Genomic DNA, 18409 nt, shown 5'->3' on the forward strand with positions numbered 1-18409 from the left:
ATGCAGCTTCAGTTAAGAACTGGATCAATCTGATATAAGATTTTAACAAATTTAAAGCTTCATAAAGGAAAAACAAAGAGGAAAAGCTTCATGTTAAGAGATTACTTTGACCATATAAACCAGCAGGTTTGTCTGCCACAAGCATAATTGTTTATAATTCCAACTTGTGATGGATGTCCCTCTTTACTGACATGTTTGGTGTACAGTCCATCTTGAGATTGTTCCTAATAGTATATGAACTATAAACAAATAAACCATGGCAATTTTTTAAATGAATGTCATCATGTTTAATACACAAATAACAAAAAAAATAAAGCATCTCATCTGTATAAAAAAACTAACAGGGGCTGCGCTCAGTTCATATTGTTCACAGAAACTACAATTTATTTCTGATTAGTTTAACTAGAAAACGTTGTCCGTGTGTCCAACACGCTGTTCCAAGGTTTATTTATTGGACTGTATGGAGCAAAAATAAAAACAAACTGATTCTAGATGTGTTTCATGATCACAGTGCTTCTCATACGGCTTTCACAACAGTGTCACTCTTCCCTGAAGCATTGTGTTAGAAGTCAGAACTGAAGACCAGAAGCAGTTCAGCCGGGACGTGACAATAACGTGTCTATTGGGCCAGTAAAGTCTGTTGCCGGGCTAATTTGATGGTTTTAGATGAAACAACCAGACAGGGTGATTCTAAACTGTAAGTTATTTTATGCTCAAACAGAAGCGTGAAGATCCTTCAGTGGGGTTAACAGAGCAGCCAGAAATTCACAGGAGGGACATTCACATTAACTTTAAAAAAATAATTTTCCAGTCCTAATTAAAGTTTGTACATGTTGGAAGAGAACATACAATGTGAGCTTTCAGCACAGTGAAAATAAGCGAGTTACATAACAACCTTTGAATAATGCAGTTTTCTGGTGTAGACATCACCTGATCACAATCAAACACTTTGCTCATGTCCAAAAGTCCAACCTTGGGTTTCTATTTTTGCTTCAGCTGAGAGCTTGTAATGACACGCTGAGTGCTCAGAAAGAACACAGATCACATTTAACGGCTTCTAATCCCCATTCATTTCAAACAAACTACCAGATGTTGTCCAAGGTTTAGATGTGTTGCTGCAAGTCCCACTTGTTGATCTCCTTGCATTGATCATGCACAACATCCACACACATCATTTCCCTCTTCATTTCTTGCTCCTGCCTTTCCGTTTGTTGTTACTGTGATGCCCTGTGTTGCGTACACTGTGATTGGTGGGTGCCTGTTTTTGATCTTTTGACCACTCCCTCTGCAGCTGCCGGAGCAAATCAGAAGTTAACAGCCCCTCTCTCACCAGGCGTCCAGCCAAACTATTGTCCATCACTTCTCCTGAGCCACTTTGTTCCCTTTGACCTTGGCTGCTGATCGAATGATCACTCCTGGCAGTTCCGATGTTGCCGCGCCTGCTGCCCTGTGACTGGAGCGGGTCAGTGATGGTTGGGTCGGTGGCTCTGATAAGACGGGTGATATTGTGGACACCTTGTTGGATGATGTTATCAAGTTCCTTCTGGATTTCTCGAACCAAAGCCGTGTCTGGGAACATGTCCATGAAACGGTAGCTGCAGAGACAAACAGAGATCAGCAGCAGTCTTAGTGGGCAAGCAATGAGGAACAGAGCACCACACCTGCTCAAAACAACACAGGTAAACAGACAGGTAAAAGAGGAGGAAACATGACGTTACCTTAGCCAGAGGTAAAGATCCAACACATCATGAACAGCTTCCAAGTGAACCAGGTCTTTTATGTTTTTGGGTGGAGCCAGAGGCCAGCCAACATGGCGAGAGACCCAGTCAAAGGTCAGGGGTTCGTCGCGACTGAACTGGCGGGCAAACTGAAAGAGGAACAAGATTCAAATCAGTATAACAAAGCTGCAAGTACAGCACATTATGCAAAGCTTAGAGGCAAAGCAAACTGAGGGAAGTTCACTGAAACATCGCCTGAAGTAGTATAGTATTATCATTAATATGAAACCAGTTATTATAGTGGTGTTATTACTGTATTAAACGTCCGAAATATTTTACTGTGCATTTCTGTCACATTTCTTGAACACTCACACAGGCAAGAAAAAGTTTTCTTTGCACACACCAGGACTAGAAGTTACAACTGAATCTCAAAGGTAATTTATTGAGGACTATAATTTAACTGTGGAGCAATCTGGTTTTATCAGTATGAGATAACCATTAAATCAAAGGACAAAAGTGCAGTGTCCATAAAAAATATCCAGTCCTTCTCGGACTTATTCAAATATTTTTATCTTTTTAACAACATCGAATCAATGAATGACAGAAAAAACTTCAATGCTCAAGTAAAAACAAATAAAAACTAACTACACTACTACTAAAAACTGCCACAAACGTGAGTGCGACTGATTGATGATTACAGATGAAATGTTATGGTTCACTGCTGTTACAACTAATTATCTACACTACGCTTCATCAGGCCATCATTCCTTCCTTCTTTATCTTCCTCGGTTTACCTCGCTTCATCTAATGCCATCTTCCCATGGTCGTTTACACTCACCTTCAGGAAAGAAGTGCAAACAAAAGCTTGTTTCTTGTTGATTGGAGCAGTACAGAAGACGTAGCGTGACCTCAGATTGAGCGGGATGTGCTGAATCATGTCAGCCAGAAACTTGAAGTCATCAATATTGCAGACAAAATACACTCCATCCACCTGAGAGAGGCTGACAAATATGTCCTGCGACAAACAGATGGAGGACGAGGGTTTAGACAATAATGCTTTGTCACCCAAAGGATTCACCATGTCAAAATGTCTTCAGAATGATGGCGGTTGTTTTTGTTTATTTTGCTCTGTCTTAGATCTCAACCAAAAACAGAAGCTGTAGAACGAGCCTCAAGAGGTTCACACAACATGAAATGTTACATGAAATACATGAAAGATGTATGCAGCCACAGTCTGAATAAAAACCTCAAAGAATTCAGGCTGAAATTAAATGGAGTCTGGTGGATTTCTGGTTAAACAAAAAGGTCCACCTCTTACCTCCTTTCTGTAATGTTGTCACACAACGATAACAACAACAATAATAATGATGATAATCATTTACACACTAAAGTATGTAAATAAAGTACACAGGTTTAAAAGTACAAGAATTTCGCTTTAATGGGCAGCTCCACTGATGGAAAGACATGTAACTAAAAGTCATCTAAAGCCTTTTGTGGCTGCAGACAGAACTGATGTCCAGTCAATCTGAAGATTTCAAGCTTAAAAATAAATAAGATCTGGGCATGTGGAGTTAGAACGAGGTGTGCTTACCAGACCACTGCAGCCTACTGCTCAGCTCTGCTTGAGGCTAATGGCTACATTAGCCACTGCTAGCATACCACAGCCAAATCTCAACCCAGATGGTCAGTAACTGAGTTGCACTGTGGGTGATACACCAGGTTTTGACAAGGAAGAATGAGAGGTATAAAAAAAAAAAAAAAAACAATATCTCTGGTCCTTCCACATATATTTTGATACCTTTTTATTGAAAACTAAAAATCTAGTCTAAGAGTTGTTAATTTTTTTCTCAGGCTACTGATTCCAAGGTCACAATTAAACCTTCAAGCCCTTAAAAATGTAAACACTCAGTGTGCAATATCCTCTTGAATTTCCCTCAGGATCAATAAAGTATCTATCTATCTATCTATCTATCTATCTGTCCTTTACGGTTCGTCTCATGGCTGTTATAATGTCCCATTTTTGAACGTCAGTGTAACAACAGTTCACAGAGTGTTGGTGTCATACTTAGGTAGGAGGCTGAATGAGTAGATGGCTGTACTCACAACGAGGTTTGACAGCGTAGCATCAGGTAAATGGTAGGCGAACATCTCTATCTGCTCTGCTGTGGGATGGAGACCTGCACTCTGAGAGATAAGCAAACACCGTAAAGCTGGGTGTTTAAGAGTGTGTGTTTGGGTGTGTGTGTGTGTCTGTGTGTGAATGATCACCTCAATGGGTTCTACAGAGTGGCTGAGTATTTCCTTCAGGACAGGCAGGTCATCTCTGTGCATGGTGGTAACTTCTCCCTCTTTAAACTTGGAGGAGAACCTGAGAAGTGACAGAGCAGACCAGTTTAAAACATTGGCGAGGCAAAAACTAAAATGGCTTGTCAATACATGGCTTTAACAGCTCCAGTAAGGGAATAATCTAAGGAAAAAAAGAGACTGACCTCCCGGCACGGCCAGCTATCTGCAGGGCTTGTGATGTGCTGATGGTCTCCATCTGCTTCTCCCCTTTCTCATTAACATTAGGCTTCATCAGACTGTTGAAGATGATACGCTTTATGCTCCTGGACGGAGACGGGAAGAGAGGCAGACAAATGGACAAATGGATGGATATGGGTTGAGTTGATGGAAATAGTTTCTTCATGACTATTTTAGAGAAACTTGAGGAGATGAACATGAATTTCAGTGCGCTCATATAACCGCCTTTTTAATAATCCTTTCAAATTATTTTTGTTGGAAAGTGCAATATAGCATGTATTATGGTACTTACAGGTTGAGGCCCATCCCAATAGCATCTGTAGCAACCAGTATCTTGCAGGGGTCATCAGGGTCATTGAACTTTTTGGCCTGTGACAGCTTGGTGCCTGTAAATCACACAACAACGGAGCTTGGTCCCTTTCTATGACACAACAAGCTCAAATAATGGTTGGTAAAGTAAGTAAGTTTTACTTTTATTTGATTTTTAGGATGTTTATAGAAAAATGACGACTTTAAGATGACGTCAATGAACATTTTGAACATTTAAAGGAGCACAATAAGAAGACTTTGTTCACATTGTTCTCACCTGGAGGTAAGCTCCCATAAATTACAGCACATTCTAGTCCTCTGACCTCAATCTGTCTGCTTATGGAGTAGATATCATTTTTGCTGAAGCACACAATACAGTCTCCTGGTCTCAAGTTGTCCAATGACTCCACAGCATGATCCAAAACTGTGAATGGAGTCAAACGCTGGTAGCTGTGGACCTTAGGAGAGAGCAAAACAAAGACAATGATTTAAAAAAACTGAATAACAGCAGTGACCCTCCTCTCTTTCTCCCCCTTCCTTACAGCCTCACCTCCACCTCTTCTCCAGTGGTGTACATCAGCTCTCTGATAAAGTCTATGGCTGCAGGTTCCCCACAAACATGGATCTCCTCTGCACAGAGACCTGCACGAATACAGAAAGAAAATATCAACTGCCCAAGTTGAAAACATCATCACTCAAAATCACATTTACAAACAAAAAACTGATGTGCAAAATCTGTGCACATCAGGGATGGAAGTGATTGTGAAGCACACAAACAGAGACGTGTAGCAACAGCAATAATACCAAAAGTGTTGGAACAATAGATAATGATAATGATGAAGTATACAGAAGGTATCATGGTGATTATAATAACAATAGTAGTAACAATAATAATGATAGTAGCTGTAGTCATAGTAGTAATAGAATTAAAATAAATTATGACTAAACAGCAGTAAGTTCAAGACTGTGCAGGAAGTCGTGTGTGTGTGCGCGTGTGTCTGTGTGCGTACGCTACACACCCAGCAGGGCTCTGGTCCAGGCCCAGCCTCGGGAAAGGTCTCTGATCATTTGGATTTCATCAATTACAGCCACCTCATCTAAAGACAAGCATAAACACACACATGATTTCCTTCAATGCATAAATTTCTACATGATCTAACAGAGAAACTTTTTGGTTCTATTAAGCAAGCAAACATGGCAGAAAAGATGTGCTCACTCAAAAGGTCTGAAATTTGGCTGATATCAGCTCTTCATATCAACACAAACATATATCTCACGTAGCAACAGAAGAATAACCACTGATAAATAATTATTATTGCATCAATTTATGAATAGCAGCACAGTTGATTTATTTTAATTGAACAGAATCACAACTCAAAAGCTAAAATTCATTTCATCTTATTTTTAACATTAAAAGGGATGAGTGATAATGACAGAAGTCAACCATTCATGTTTTAATTTAGCTGATGCAGCTTGGTAAAATACAATTCAATGTGATGTTGAGCTTTCTTGTTACAGTTATGTTTATTTACAAGGCGTGTTGACGCTGCACATCTCAATGGTACAGGCCACGTGACTAGCGGCTCGACCCTCTGGATCCATGAAGGTCCTCTCCTCTCCAGTAACCAGGTCACATGTCACACCCTGTGGATGCACACATCAAATTATACATCAAATTCAATGACATTTCAAGAACTTTCCAGGCACAGAGCACTCAAATTCAAGTACTCAACAAGGCGTAGTTTGAGACACAAATCAAGGTCAATCACTGTTGCACACGTGTGTTCTCAAGAGAGATGAAATGATGTAACTGTGGGAGACAGACAACAGAACAGGGTTTATTTACTGATTAGTAAAATAAATAGAAGTAGAGTAGAAGTGTGCTGTCCCCAACATAAGCAAAAAGTCTGATATCAAAATCTGCGGAGTCCTCCTTCAAACAACACCAATAACTTAAAAAGCCAAATACGTACCGCACTGTTGCTCTTCTCAAAGATCTCATGGGCCAGTAGCTTCAGGGGGCCACAGTACACTCCAGACTTAGCAGCCAGGTAGCGCTGGATGGCGTGGTAGGTTTTACCACTGTTGGTGGGACCAGCATGGAAAATCACCTTCCTCTGGATGGCACGAGCCTCAGGGTACCTGATGAACACACACAGACACGCCAAGTCATATTGTGCATGTTATGACACATGCATGCAGATGGTGACCACTGTAACCCACCGCTGCCACCAGATTGTTGATCTGATGTATAAAAAGGCATATACAGTGAACAGACTAAAGCGTGGTTCTTAATATAATACCTACCAGTTAGCAGGAAGTCTGAGGTCTGAGATCTTTCTCAGGTCATCCATGCAATCCAGCATAGGGAAGATTTGCTTGGCGTGACGCATGAAGTACGGGTAGATGTCATCGATGTGACCTGAAGTACAAACCAACTTACATTCAATCAAAGCATTAATTACTGGATATCTATTAACACAACTCCATCAACAAAGACCCACAAACCTGCTTCACAAGAGATGTCACTAAGGATGATGTGCAGATCGGCGGGAAGTGAAGCCATTTCCAGGACATACTTCCTGAAGCTAATGAAGGCTTGGTGGAACAGACGAGCTGCACACACACAAAAGACATGAAAAAATACACGTGAGGCTGACCACAAAAAACCTGTTATCAGCTACATTTTTTAGCATCAGCTGCCACAGAGTTTGAAGATTCTGACTTTTTCAATTTTCATTTGTACTATGAAAGTTGATTCCATTGACAGAGTAAATGTTCTCAGGTTGACAATGTTCACCGGGTCAAATAAACGTCACACAACAAAATAACCTGATGTTCAGCCTCGACACTCTGAATGCACTTAAACGGCACGGTGACACAACTGTCACTTGATCTTTAAATAAGAAAAAGGTAAATGTATGTATTGCATTCATAACCGTTTCCCTTTCTCTCCCCATGTATGTGTGTAACTGTGAGGATATTTTGACCATCTATTCAAGTTTTGAATTTCTTTATTTTAGACACCGACATTAAATTTCTGTGGTAAATAATTTGGGAAATTGTGTGCATTTTTATGTTCAACCAAAGCCAATTAAAACACACACACACACACACAAACAGGTCCCAGAAACCCCCACCTTCTGATTAACAGACAACCTGCTTTACCTCCTCAGCCACAGAATTAACAGCCAGTGCAACTAAAGAATAAATGCTTAATCATTATTATTTAGAATCACTCCTTTAAATCAATTAAAAGTCCACTGTTGGTGTGTGTTAAAGAGGAGTAGATTAGGTGAATATATCACGTTTACTTTGGCTGTAAAATTGTGAAAACATTGTACTGAAAACTGTAAAACGATGTAAACAAACTTCTCACCATCCAGGCCATGGTCTGCTGCCAGCTTTTGCATCTCCTTCCTCTTATAAAAGCGATTGATAATTTTCAGCAGTTCATCTAAATCACAGACACAAACAGCAGAGAGAAAGAAACGTCAGAAAAGTCACAGAAACGCACCTCAGTGGCCACAATTTAACAGAAAGCATTCAGCACACATTGAGTTTACATCTGACATCTCAGACAGCCTTTGAAGACGAAAAACAAACCGAAATCATACGTGAAAATATCAGCTCATTTTCCTAAGAGCAGAATAATTCCACAAACTGTCAAGTCACATTTGAACTCAGGGACCAGCTCAGGTGAATTTGCTCACTTTTATCGAGCGGTTGGCTCAGCTCTGCTCCCACACTACCATCCGCCGGGCGGTCGCTCTTCAGAGAGACGGGGACAAACAGAGAGGTGTCCGGGGGTTTGGGGGAAGAGCTGTCAGATGAAACATTCCTGCTGCAAACCCCAGAACCAACTTGGCCTTGTTTATGTGAAAAAACAGACCCAGAAGACACATGGCAGCTGCCAGCACTGATGCGGGCAGTCCGGGCGCTAATGTGGCGCTGAAGCCGAGAAACCAAAGATAAACCCCGGTTTACTGACATCGCTACGAGTAGTTTATATCCTGGGTGTTAGCTCCTTTAATGGGCTCAGTACAAAACCCGTGCTAGTGCTGCTCCATGCTGTTCAGCAGGGCTAAACGTGTGGATTACACACTTCAACTACAACAGAGGTCGGTCAACATTCTCTTCCTGCTGTCACAACGTGAGGTAGGACCAATCAGGATGTAGCTGCCCACGAATGTGCCCGTGTTGACATTGAGCATAAAATAAATTACTAGTTCTAATTCTACACATGGCTCCTGGTTTGAATAAGTTAAAATTAATCAAATGAATTAATATGATCAACATTTCTGTTGCTTAGAACACTGTCTCACAAAGAGAGCGAAATGTGAACAGGCAAACGACATGACTCCTCCACAGTTGAACCCGAAGATCGTATGTGAAACACAAAATAAGGATCGCCTCGTCGTCTAAAAAAATGTCCCGCTTTCTGTGTGTGAATAGTGACCAAAAACAGCCTAAAAGGGACTGAAAAAACCATCATGATGACATTCACAGAAGCTAACGTTTCAGACAAGAATTTCAAACTGTTGTTTCCAAAAATGTACAGAGCGAAAAGAAAGATGTAGGCCTATGTGTGTTAATAAATGCTAAATTAAGTTAATAAAAATCTATGATGAACGTTAGTGATAACTGAATATTAATAATAATCATAATAATAAAGTCAAATGTGGAGGTAAATTATTTGGTATAGCCAAAATTCTAGGAAAACTGACATCATAACTCCGAATTCATAAAACCTACAAACCCACAGAAATGTTTGAATAGCCACCAAACACGTCAATGCAATTTACAAATTTTATTAGTTTAACTGCGATTGTTTCTTCTGTCTGTTTTTACTCACACACAGCATGATAGTCTTAATAGTGTTACAAAGCTTTCTAAAGACTTGCAGGAATATCATTCGGGTGAAGAAATACTAAATTCTTTTGCAGAGTTGGCAAGTGCACTGGGAAAGCAATGAAGAAACTGAAATGCAGACAAGATGGCCTAAGTGAATGAACTTGAATACCTTAGGCTGAAGGCTATGGATAGTTTACACAAGGACATCAAGTTTCATAACGAATATATTCTTTGTACAAAACATGAGGAGATGTATTATGGCTACATGTTGTATAATGATCTATAGAAAGAGTGCTGTTCAAAAGATTTTCAGTATAAATTTGCTTTATTCACGATTTGATTCATTTTTAGCTATATATTTGGGTTTGGAGTATATACACATATTATCACACACACACACACACACACACACACACACACACACACGTCTATGGCATGATTACATGATTAGACATTGTGTAAAGATTAACATACAGTAGATAAGACAGGAGCAGAGAGTTTTGGCATTAAAGAATTTAAGAGAGAACACATGTTCGGCAGACAGTCCGAAAGAAACCGTTAGTTGCAAATAAATTACATAGCTCCCAAACAAAAGAAATCCACACTGTAAAGTCAAAATTAGCATGAACGAAGAAATACATCTGAGCTGTAGATGCGAGTGTTCAGAGGCTTATGAAATGAAACATGTAACAGCATGAAAGACACATAAAACAACAAAATACTATACTGAGTAAAACATGTAGTGATATATGTAGGATAGTATTGTTTCCACTACAGACACAGGAGATCTCTGAGGTCAAGTTATCCTTAAGTGATGTTTAGTTTCAGCTTTTAAACAAAGTTTAGCATTGCAGGGGAAAGTGCATAACTGGCCACAGATCAGATCTTAAGCATAATTCAACCTCCACACTAAAACAGTAACATCACCAAACTGTCTATGTGTGTGTGTGTGTGTGTGTGTGTGTGTGTGTGTGTCTTTAAAGCAGGAGCTAAACAGCCAGTCTGAGCATCACAGTGGTGCACTGTTGGATTTTACAGTGTATTGATACTGCATTTCTCCCAGTGCTTACAGTAGCAGACATGAACCTTTTATTAACATAGTATAATGCTGATGCAGAACAGGACAGGCCCAAAAAAAAGCTGCACCCTATGAAAGTAAACTGACAAAAACAGTGAAACTACAGTGTGATGATGAAGGATAGTGTCAATTCATTTTTCTATTCATTCATTTTTTTAAAATTATAAATGGAAACTGCTATTCATGTAGTGATGACAGAAAGTTCATTTTCAAGTTCAACATAAAGCTTCTCCTTCTCACAACAACTGAAGTGAGAGCCTCTGGACATTAGTCCTAATGCAGGAACTTAAAAGGATGTTGACAAATAAACATCTTTTATAATTAGCGATACAGATTTAATGTATCCAACCCCAACCCCAATAACGGAAGTAAGTTTAATTCCATTTGTGGTACTCATAGTGCTGAAATTTAACTTACGATGATGCACATATTTGACCTAATTGTTCTTCTTTTTCTCGTTTGTTTGTTTGTTTTTCGAAATTTGGATGAAGTGACTCTTAAATAAGTCTGAGAGACAAACAAACAAAAAAGGCGTCTTATCTCACAGGTAAGTCGTAATAAACAGTACTTTTAAGATCAGACAACATAAAACATGTAGATGGCAAACTGATGGAGACATTCAATTAAATTTTTGGACTTTTCACAGACTACGCCATTAATCAGTTAACTTAGAACATGCAGACGCCTTCACAATGACAATCATTATTAGCTGCGGCTCTAAAAGATTTTTAGTTAATTCATTCCATGAAATAAATGACGCTGAAATGATAATGTCCATCTTGAATCAGAAAAAGTTATTGTATGAAATAAGAAGAGGACTGGAATTAGAAACATGTAACCGTTTTCATTTCGATTAAATATAAGATTAAATTTGTTTTAAGATGGGCATTTACGTTTTTGCACTAAATTCTTAATTAAACAGATATTTGCACATGATGAGCAGGCTGTGGACTGTTAGCTCAGACTCAGGAATACTGAATAAACACGAAGTGCATGTGTTGACTCGTAGCTTAGTCTCTCGTGTCCTTCGTTCAGGCTGATTCCTACATGATTTGAATACTCTGAATCACCAAAGTGTAGAGCATCTTTTTAAATGGGGTGTGGGGATGGATGCCTTAGAGAGTCCAGTGCTGTCCAAATACACGAACACAAGACACTCCTGTTGTAGAAAAAAGGGATAAATTGTGTGGTGGACATCTTTAGCCAACTCCTCTTATTCCGTCTTTGCTCCTGTTTTACTATGCATTCAGTGAACTGACACTGTATGGCTTCACTTGTGTGTGCATGTGTGTGTTTTCAGTGTGAGATGCTAAAATCAAATAGGCTGCCTCACTCTTCCTTATTTGGGTCAATTTGATTTGCATTCTTGCCTTAGCATTTAGCCTTCAGCCTACTTGGATTAAATGCTTGTGCGTCTGTATGAGACTGTGTTTCAGTCCTGGGGGAGAGAGTGATGGTGGTCAGACAGCTCACATCTTAAGGCTGTGAAATGGTGAGGGTGCGGGGTCTCTGAGGGTTATGTGTGTTCATGTATGTAGATATTTCTCAGTCCAGGGAGATGGTGGGGCAGCCCTCACACCTCTGGCTGTTCAGCAGTGAAGAGTTGGGGTGTATCTGTGTGCCTTTTCAGTTCGTAGAAGCGGCCTCACATCTCTGGCTGCTCTGCACTGACTGGCTGCGCTCGGGGCTCAGGCGACTCGTAACGCTGGTGGAAGTTTCTTTTCCTCAGCTTCTCTGGAGCTTTTCTCCACAAAACAATCTCCTAAAGACAAAGAAAAGAACACATGAAAACCTACAGTAAAACCAATTAAAAGCATAGTGGTACACAAATACATGTACATGCATACAAGAGAAGAGAAACACATAAGCAGAAAAACAAGAATGACTTAAATAATGTATACAAGCACCTGAATAGTCTTAGAAACAGTCTCTAAATACTTCTCAGATGTTACAGAAAATACTGTAATACTGCAACTGTGTCTACCTTATACATTTGGTCTGTCTCAACATTTGCCAAGTTTGTCCCCTCAGTCAGAGGATACTGTAATGCGCACTTGTGTCTTGTTCCCTGCACACGCAGGGTTTTTATGTGGGCAGGTTTAGAGACTAACTGAGCAGGTTAACTTACAATACGATTGCTGTATATGCAGGCATGTTACCTGTTGTTTAAAATATCTTCTGTCCTCTTCATCCACCAGCACCAGATTAAGGAAGTAGCGTACTGAGAACTTCTTGTTGACATCCCTCATGGTGGGCGTCAGGTCATATCCTGTAAGGAAACAGAAGATGTGGTGAGCCTTTTCAAAAGTTTTAATAAAGAGAGACTGACAATCAACTCTCAACATATTATAAACAGTAATAAAATAAATAATACAAACACATTATATTCTTACATTGTAACTGCAAGAGATTAAGAGTTACCTGCCAGGAACAGTCTAATGGGGATTGACTCTCCTTTAACTGGAGCTCCATCCATGATCTCATACTTTGCAACCGTCTCTGTCTCTGTGGTCGTACTGGGTCCTGAAAAGGAGGACAATGATTAGATTACGTGAGTAGGATACAATACAGCACAGTACTGACAGAGTTTCTATGCACTGACTATGACCAAATACAGAAGAGTAAAACTACTCCAGCATTTTACCTATGCCTGTTATCTCCTTCTTGATGAGCTGTAGCTCCATGTGTTGGATTTTGATCCTGACCAGCAGGAAGTAGATCTTCCCAACAATCACGTCCTTAAGGTGGTATCTAACAAAGAGACAAATGAAGACAAGGTGCTTACATGGATCTCATTTGGATTAAAACAATAAATCGTCATTCAGAAAAGTTGAAGCGTTATTGATCTTACTTGGATTTATTGTATTCAAACTCAATGTGCAGGCAGTCTTCTATGCCAACCTCCATTTTGATTGAGTTGTTGACATCTGGGTAGGTGGCTAACTGGTGGACAATCAGCTCGTATTCCTTCACCAAGTCAGACAGACGACGAACTATTGTCACCCTGAGGAAATACCTGCAAGACGCAGACAATACGAGTTTTATGAGTCAGACCCCAGAACAGTGCAGAACACACTGCCATCCAACTATCACTCCTCTCTGTATCACTCTGTGACAACCATATAACATCACACCTGATTCAAACAAGCCTGGTTGTGTTTTTTTTTTACTGTTGTTTATCATATCTTGACTGGTCCGTGCACCTTTTACATACTACTGATTCAAATTCAGTCAGAATTGTTGTTTCCCAGATACACTATACACACAAAAGTATTGGAATGGAGCTGGGCCCTTTAGTGTGTGAAGGGAAATCTTAATGCTTCAGCATACCAAGAGATTTTGGAAAATCTTCCTACAGGAGATAGTACTTCAATTATCAATTAATTAACTAAATTTTTACTTATTGATTATAAAAGATATAAAATGAAAAACATCTGAAAAAACAAAAAAAAAACAAAAGAGAAAACCTTATAGCACATTTATGAATCCGAAGGCAGCAAAATGTAGTCAATTACTGAATGCATTTCCTGTTATTAAACAAATCAGATAACAAGTAATTTCAGCAATACTGCTACCAGTACCAATGGCATCAATATATTCATTGATTGCTGTAGTAAATTTATCTCACTGTCCCCCTCCAGGGCGTTAACAGTGCAAGATGAGCTGGAGAAAAGCTCCCCTGCAGCCACTGGATGTTGGAGTTCACTGACCATCAAATGGGACTAAAAAATGTGGGACTCATGTGATTAACGTGATAACAAAACCATCAGTCTACCTCATGCCAAACTGTGTAATAAATATACCTTAGCCTGACATTCGCTCCAGTGTAAGACTCGTACGGCTTCTCCACCTGCATAAACTCGAAGTCGTAACTCCTGTTCTGGGTGAGTTCTCCAGGCAGGGCCAACTCTTTCACCAAGTCCACAAACTCATGGGTGTTGCTCTTATCAGAGAAGAGCTCTGAAATACAGCAGAGTGAATTTAAAGTGCTTGGTGTGTCATCCAAGGAAGTTTAAAACACAAAACCAAAACATTTTATATTTCATTTTATTTCAGGATTCCAGGTTTACTCAACACACTGCTTGCTATCCTGCTCGTACTGCAAATACAGTTGGAGGAGGGTTTAGCTTCACTACGGCAGGCTGCACATGACGACCACATGCTTCGTTAAACCTTTCAGCCACATGAGAAAGCCAAAGCCAACAGCCTACTATTGCAAAGTCATTTTCCAGCTACAAAACCCAAAGCACTCATTTAATATTTAAAATATTTCACAGAGTTGCTTCCATAAGGCAATTTAGAGCTTTGACATATAAAACAGAGCAACAACAGAGAGTGGTAAATGTACCACTTTAATCATACTCACCTATCTGTCCAACAAACTCGATGCGGATGCCCTGATGCTCCAGTCGCTTTCCTCCCTGCTTCACATTTAGACTCACCTTGAAAGGAACAGTTGACAAGATCAAACATCATAAGAAACCACGCTGTCACAACAATAGTTAGACAATTATATCTGAAAGGGAAACATTAGAATATCCTCTCTTTATAAAACACAAAAAAATTCCATGAAATGGGCTTTTGCTTGTTTTACATGTCTGCGTGTACCATATTTGTATACATTTTCGCTAAAGATTTTCCTATACAACAATGTGCATTCTAATACAGAAATAACCCCTTTCAATCACCATTTATGTCCCACTAGAAGTGTATGACAATGTCTGTATCTGCAGGTAGTTCGAGTTCTGCCTGTATTTTCCAACTGTCTCAACATTTTACGGTGTCTTTCGAGATCTTTACGGGTGTCTACAATTCTAGAAAAAGAGAGTTGATAGACTTTCTTTCTCCAGAACTGCTTACTGGAGCAACCGACAAATCCTGCATAGCATGCGTTATAGTAAGTGTTGGGACAAGTGCTGGTCCAAACAGATTAAGCTCTTCAGAAAAACCTGTTTGGTGACAGAAGAAAGCAAACAGCCAATCAGGTAAATATCACAGGTGAACTGTAGTACTGGAGAGACTGCAACATTTGTACTCCAATAGTATAGTATTAATAAAGAAGATGTAACAGCTGGCATATTTAAGAATTCTAAACATAGACACTTCACTTCCTCCTGAAGTGAGTGCAAATCTTGCACACAAATCAAAAGAACCTTAATTTCCCAGTGGACTCAGTTAAAGAGAGCATCCTAAAATAGGCCGAGAAGTCCATTATCTGCTGACTTAGTTCTGTTTACTAATAATTCTAATAACTGTAAACATAAATCATGCCTGTGTATTATCTATTGTGGGACTAAAAAAGGATTATCTTATCTTACTGAACCCTGTGGAGCTCTAACAACGTGAAGTTAGTTTACCTTGCCAGACACAGATTCTCCATCATAGAACAGGTAGTGTTTCTCCACCTTCCCGTCTTCTGTCTTCAGTTCGGCTGTCTTCCTGTTCTCTGCATCGTTCAGCAGTACATCTATCTCACATACCGGCCCAAACAAACCCCCTAGGAAACTCTGAAAACACACAGTACAGCATAGAAAACTGTTTATTGCACAAAGAAAGAGAATATCTCAGAATCAGAATTCCTTTTTTTTATCCCTGAAGGGAAATTCTTAAATCTGATGTGTTAATGTCAACTTTTCAAAGCCTGAAGAGTAACTTGACTAAGCCTTAATTCAATACATTGACATGCACACTTAAACTTAAGAAAAAGTTCCTTACTTGGTCATTAGTAATGAACACACAAACAGAATATGTTTTACAATTCATATTTTTAATGAACCTCCAAGGTTCATAACATTTACTCTTTCTCGAAATCTGGTAGATGACAAGTCAAAAAGCGGTCTAGAACAAGTCAAGTGAATTTTATTTATCTAGCTCAAAATCTCATTTCTCATGACCCTTTCCAAACAGAGCAGATGCAGACCACACTCCAGACACAACTGACAACTTAACAAAACCAAACAAACAAACAAACAAACAAACAAACAGCTGGAGATAAGAGTGGAATCTATCATCAACATCCTATGCAGCCATCCTGATGAGAAGAAACTAAGACACAATCAGTCATGGTTCTTTTCAGTCCAACATTATATCTGAGTGTGGGATGACTGAGCCTGCTTTCTGAGTTACAGACACTATAAAACTCCAACACTGAGCCAGGTTTGTTAACACACAACACGCACACTCTAATGACAGACAATGGGATGTAGCTGTTTACTGTAAGTTAGCTAACACCTGTGTTTAACTGTGTGCACATGAACGGGACTGTGTGCTCTGGACACAATCACAGCTATAACCAGTTACATCTCTGCAGCTACTTTCTGTCTTCAGTCCCACACTGACTCAATCACTTACACCCAGCTGCACAGCCACGTTATTCTCCTCTGAGCTGACACAACACAAGTCACAAACACAGGCTTCATCATGCAGGAGCAGCACACAGTATGGGGAGGGATGAATCCAATCACCAAGACGTCAGGAGAGACCAATCACTGTCCGGACACGAGTGGGATGCTTTCAGTCACTGTATCCCGTAACATGGGGCACAAATTATAAATGACTCCTGGTAAAAAACCTCTCAAATCAAAGATGTGCTTCACAGGAGTAAATATCTTGGTAAACGCAGCAACAGTGCATCAAAGTCAGTGGGCATCAACAATTTATGTAATTTTGAATAACTGTAACAAATTCAATAAATATGCGACCGGTGCTGTTCCAATTATCATATCCTTAATAACATTCTCGGAATTTCAATTGTTGTAATTCAACATGCATGTGACAGCTTACAACTTCACATTACAACGAGCTAACCAGCAACATTAGCTAACGTTACAATTTGTCTTGCAGCTCCAGTTAATGAAAACATGAACAAGCTTAATTATTTCAATTATTAATCAAGGCATTGAGTTCCTATTTCACTAACCAAAGTTGCTAGGCCACTGGAGAACCAAAACATGATCGAGAAAGCAGAGACGGCCTCGTACTAAATGTTAACTCGACCAACCCAGCTAGCTTTCCTGTCAGGTTTAAATGTTAAACAGCCAGCCGTCAAATGAAACTGCGGCTCCGTTTTAATATTGCGTTGCTATGAATAAACCCCCGGTTCATTTCACTGTACTCCGAACAGCTGATACTTGTTGTTACACTCACCATCTCAGCCGTCTAGACAGTTGAAGCTAACAGCTAGCCTCGCTCCGTGTAGCCAGTCAGCCTGAACCAGGAGGTAGTAGTATCAAGACCCACCGTCATGTGACCCGAGTCACGTGTGTGGGCGCGTCGGGGCGGGTGAAGCGGGACACAAGCCGACGTGCGACCTGAAGGCATCAGGCCTGCTACTCTTATTGTGGTTAAAAATCACAGAAATTATTATGAAGTAAGTTTGTAATTAAAATTGCAGATTAATACAATATTACCTATATATTGCGTTTATTTCATGTAGCTACAACTTCTAATTCTGCTGAGAAAAAATATGACAACATACTAATACGAATATCAGTATCTGAAAACATTGATAATAGTATATTATTTTTAACATTAAGCATGACAATAAGCATACAAACAAGCATAACAATTTTGATGAGAATCGTTTCAATTTGGTTATTAAAAAGTGTAACCAAAACACGTTCTGGGCGCGTTATTTCACATTTAAATGAAGCTTATGAGTGCCCCCTGGTGGACAAACAGATGACACTAACTTCTAACCATTTGGTCATGCTGAGCCTCAGAGCTTTCTGCTGACTGTTCTGTTTGGTGAATTAATTGTACTGTTTAGTGTTGAAAATTGTTTTGATTCAGGACCTTGGGAAATACCTATCGTGCTTCAGTTGTGCTCTGGCTTTGTGCTGTTGTTGTCAGGAGAAGTTTAAAGTTTTCTGTCCTATTTATCCTTTTCATCAGTACAATGTATACTGCACGCACCGGTGTTTATAAG

At 39.6% G+C, this 18409-nt stretch overlaps 2 protein-coding genes across 2 annotated transcripts; both read right to left on the minus strand.

Moving 5' to 3' along the window:
• Positions 1-264: 264 nt before the first annotated feature.
• Positions 265-8718, minus strand: supv3l1 (SUV3-like helicase). Its single transcript, XM_046384579.1, has 16 exons — positions 8264-8718; positions 7930-8007; positions 7059-7166; positions 6858-6972; positions 6524-6692; positions 6083-6194; positions 5570-5647; positions 5101-5192; positions 4828-5008; positions 4534-4627; positions 4208-4327; positions 3987-4086; positions 3822-3902; positions 2557-2733; positions 1719-1867; positions 265-1595 (listed from the first exon to the last, which is right to left on the minus strand). Exons 1-16 carry the CDS (start codon positions 8541-8543, stop codon positions 1184-1186), a joined length of 2346 nt encoding a protein of 781 aa, XP_046240535.1. The 5' UTR covers positions 8544-8718; the 3' UTR covers positions 265-1183.
• A 992-nt stretch (positions 8719-9710) lies between these two features.
• vps26a (VPS26, retromer complex component A) lies at positions 9711-17785 on the minus strand. Its single transcript, XM_046384601.1, has 9 exons — positions 17629-17785; positions 15840-15989; positions 14849-14924; positions 14286-14442; positions 13334-13498; positions 13127-13233; positions 12904-13005; positions 12642-12751; positions 9711-12244 (listed from the first exon to the last, which is right to left on the minus strand). Exons 1-9 carry the CDS (start codon positions 17629-17631, stop codon positions 12128-12130), a joined length of 987 nt encoding a protein of 328 aa, XP_046240557.1. The 5' UTR covers positions 17632-17785; the 3' UTR covers positions 9711-12127.
• Between the last annotated feature and the right edge of the window lie 624 nt (positions 17786-18409).

Source organism: Scatophagus argus, chromosome 1 (assembly GCF_020382885.2).
Source record: "Scatophagus argus isolate fScaArg1 chromosome 1, fScaArg1.pri, whole genome shotgun sequence".
NCBI lineage: Eukaryota > Metazoa > Chordata > Actinopteri > Scatophagidae > Scatophagus > Scatophagus argus.

Bases quoted from the DNA above. Each gene is read 5' to 3' on its own strand.
- supv3l1 (XM_046384579.1), bottom strand. From the start codon at position 8,543: ATGTCAGTAAACCGGGGTTTATCTTTGGTTTCTCGGCTTCAGCGCCAC. The intron at 7,167-7,929 runs GTGAGAAGTTTG...GTGTGTGTGCAG, and splicing joins AGCAGACCATGGCCTGGATG to CTCGTCTGTTCCACCAAGCC. The intron at 1,596-1,718 runs GTAACGTCATGT...TTGTCTCTGCAG, and splicing joins GATCTTTACCTCTGGCTAAG to CTACCGTTTCATGGACATGT.
- vps26a (XM_046384601.1), bottom strand. The intron at 13,499-14,285 runs GTATATTTATTA...TGCGTCTTGCAG, and splicing joins GGAGCGAATGTCAGGCTAAG to GTATTTCCTCAGGGTGACAA. The intron at 12,245-12,641 runs GTAACATGCCTG...CTTTGTCTTTAG, and splicing joins GAAGATATTTTAAACAACAG to GAGATTGTTTTGTGGAGAAA.